The sequence below is a fragment of the Austrofundulus limnaeus genome, unplaced genomic scaffold, assembly GCF_001266775.1.
Source record: "Austrofundulus limnaeus strain Quisiro unplaced genomic scaffold, Austrofundulus_limnaeus-1.0 Scaffold299, whole genome shotgun sequence".
Lineage (NCBI taxonomy): Eukaryota > Metazoa > Chordata > Actinopteri > Cyprinodontiformes > Rivulidae > Austrofundulus > Austrofundulus limnaeus.
This window is the reverse complement of record NW_013952701.1, coordinates 322,815-326,284: the sequence shown is the minus strand read 5'-3', so window position 1 is coordinate 326,284 and position 3,470 is coordinate 322,815. Positions and strand designations below refer to the sequence as shown.

Genomic DNA, 3,470 nt, shown 5'->3' with positions numbered 1-3,470 from the left:
ATCAAGAAGGTGGTTCACCCATGGTGAGGCTCAGCCGTTGCACTCCGGTTGTGCTGACCTATGGGAATTCCCCAAATGTGGGAATCTCGACTGCATAATTTCTGGTAGTGGGGGACTGCGTTCGTGCTCTCCCCTGAAGAAAAAAAAATAATGGTAGAGAATCATCAATTCTATGATAATAATTAAAAAAAAACATTTATTAGATTTAATTTAGGTATTTTTTGCATTTTTTTAATCTTCCCTCCAGCTTTTTGAGGCCCTCTAGCGCCCTTTGGTGGCCCCTACTTTGAAAAACACTGGTACAGATGTGCTAAACTGTATCATATTTAAGGAGCTAATCGTAGCCTCACACCAAGAAGGCCCTTGGTTTGACTCCTCTCGTTTGTGTGTATGTGTGTGTACACACAAACACACACACTGACACCAACTAATTCATTTATTGTAGTTTTGAATAAGCCACGCTTCCTCTTATCCAGTCATTAGTTAAACAGCTAAGTGACATGCAAATGAAATATCAAAACAAAGTGACTGATTTTTAATTATTCTCTAATGTTTTAGTATTATTTTGCCAACTTTAATTCATTCACTCGTGCAAGGGTGTGCCTGTCGATTCATTGAATGGTTTTTTAAATGCTGAAAACCCCCGACATATTTAATATAGTTTTTAGTCTGTTTTCTTCTCCAGGAAATGGTCACAGCATGATGAAAAAGTTTCTTTACTGGCAGTTACCCATAAAACTCATTAGTCTGCTTACTGGTTTTTTTGGAGGCTCAGCAGGAGCTGCTACCGTACGGATGAGTTCAAAACTATAAATCAGGCGTTGTATTGCAAAAATCAAACTTTTAGACTCAGTTTCACAATTAAGAGGACAGTTTTGAGCACCTCAGGTTTTGTATATTATTCTTACATTTTGTTGGAATAGCGCAGAATAATCTTGCAGAACGCCCTAATTTAAATCCAGTACAAATAAATTCATGCAGCTCTTTTCTTCATTTCCTTAATCAATTTATTGCTTTCCAAAAGGAATAAGAAGTGGGGAATGTCCTGGATAAGTTGCCGTGCACAAGGCCACACAAAAATACAAGGAAAATATTCACACACTCACACCTGGGGCCAATTAAGAGCCTTCAGTTAATATAAGATACATGTTTTTAAACTGTGTGAAGAAATTAGAGAAAATTAGGGAAAATTCATGCATACACAAGGAAGATGTTCAGCCCTGTTTTCAGTTTTGTAATTAAGATTTTAATAGTGTACGTTTTCCTAATAAGCATTCCATCTAAAATGTAGATCAAGTAAATAAGAACACCTTTTTACTACCAAAGTCTTTTGCCTTAAATTAGACTGGAGATTTAAGCAAATAAAAATAAATACAAAAGTAATTGTAGTTCATCAAAATGATCTGCAACCAGAATTTGTGCACAGAAAATGGTGACAGATGGCTAACTGACTGCCTTTTTTCTTGGTCATTACTTTAATGTTTGTATTTTTCTCCATTTCTGTTGGAAAAAAGTATATAACAAAATATAAAACCTTAAGAACATATAAAGTGACAGTCTTCATATAACGTGGTTGTGTTTTAAAGTACGTTTCAAACTTTTACCTTTTATGAATGACAGTTTTATTCATTAAAAATTACAGAATAAGTAGAAGGAGGCCATAAATCAGCAGTTATTCTGTGTTTGGTCTGTGGTTCCAAGTCAGGATGGGTTGGGGGTTTGGGCTCTCGGGTCATCCAGGTGGTACTGAAGAAAGATAAATTCCCGCCAAGCTGCTCCATCTGCCAGCTTCTTACTGGAAAATGGTTGATGCTACAGATGCCAAAGTCAACTCGCCACCAATCTGTCCGACCTCTTTATTTTTGCTTTTTGCCAACGACTTACTGATCAGAACTGATAAAGTTGGGTCAGTGCAGTGTTGACTGAATCCATTAGGTATGAAGGGAATATACAGTCAGTGTTGGAAGGTTATGTTGATTTTAAACATGTTGCACAATATTTGCTGTTAATATTTGAATCTGAATAGAACCATTATTTTTGATGTTAAAGACTATCATCCTTTGAGGGAAGAGATAAGTATTGCTTGTATTTGACTCCCAATCAAGTCTCTGATTTGATTGATAAATAATGTTCAAAACTGGCCTAACCGGAATGAGCAAATGACATGCTTCTGTCTTAATTTTAGCAAACAAAACTTAAAGAAATGAAATGTAGAGGCATCATTTTTATAATTGTAAAGAAGAGATAACATTTATAGTTTCTGTTTGTTTGTTTGTCTGAGAATTTCTTAGCTTGTTATGTTGAAGCTAGAGTTTTTTGTGCCAACAGCAAGAGCGCCTCAGCAAACTTTCAACATGAGACACAGTTGGCAGGGAGGGAACAGTGCTGTGATAATCGTTGTACACATACAGTGTTTTTGTGTGAGCAGCTGCTTGTTTCCTTTTGATTCTCAGGTATGAGACTTTGGCTGTGGCTACAGATGCAGAGAGTCGACAGGATTCGGACCTGCCCCTCAGAACTGGGGGGAAAAGGCTGACAGTGAGTTCTAAATACAAATGCGGATGGACAGAATGTGTTTTGTGTTTTTTTTTTCTTGAACAGTTAATATCAAACCCTGGAGGGATTCAAGTTCAGTACATACTTTTATAAAATGAACAAGTTAGCTGAGTTTTCTCATAGCTGCTCAGCAGAGAGCTACAGGAGCCGTGTTAATTACCAGCTCATACAAACTTCATATGCATATTTGAAAAAATCTAATGAGTGCATCTTCTTCAAAATAGAAATTATGTAAGAAGGTTTTACGAAAGACTGTCAAACTGCATACTTTAATAGTTTTTTTATATAATGATATTTTAAATATGCAAAATCCTCTTTTTTAAACATTTTAAGCATTTGGTTGTGCACTTGGAGTCTCTAGGAGTGCAGAAAAGTTTAATTTAGTCTCACGATGCTTTGTAGATCTCTTTATATTCTGTTTGGGTCGTATTTAACCCGTTCAGTTTCTCTTTTTTCTATGACGTTTTCTGAACAATTACATCACATGAATTCACTAAATAAGTTCTGGACTTACCAAAATTTGGTGGTCTTCATTCTCATCTGGTTCTGGGTCAGATTCTGGCTCCAACATGTAAGGTTTCATGGACAACTCTTCCCTTGTTGACATCTTTTAATTCATCAGTAAATAAAAGTTTCTGCGCAGCTATATAGGCATAAACCTCACCATCAAACTACAGGTCAAAAAGAAAAAAATTGTATAGGTCTTCTGGACGGGTTCTTCTCTAATGAAATGTTTCGTCTCTTCTCCAAGAGACTTCTTCAGTCTGAGAGTTTCAGGCAAAATTCAGGCTTTTGTGATGTGACTGATACTCACATCACATGGCTATCGTTGACACCTTATTAACACTTATTGTTAGCAGGGGGTGGAGTGATACTGGCTATAGCCGCACTGTAGGAGAAGGACAATTGAAAAC

General features: G+C 36.5%; 1 protein-coding gene across 1 annotated transcript in view; it reads left to right on the top strand.

Moving 5' to 3' along the window:
- bbs9 (Bardet-Biedl syndrome 9) overlaps positions 1-3,470 on the top strand; it is a gene marked incomplete in the record, with an annotated part of 199,408 nt that overhangs the window by 12,670 nt on the left and 183,268 nt on the right. Inside the window, 1 exon segment of the mRNA XM_014021609.1 lies at positions 2,454-2,538. Coding sequence (XP_013877063.1) covers positions 2,454-2,538 — 85 coding nt within the window.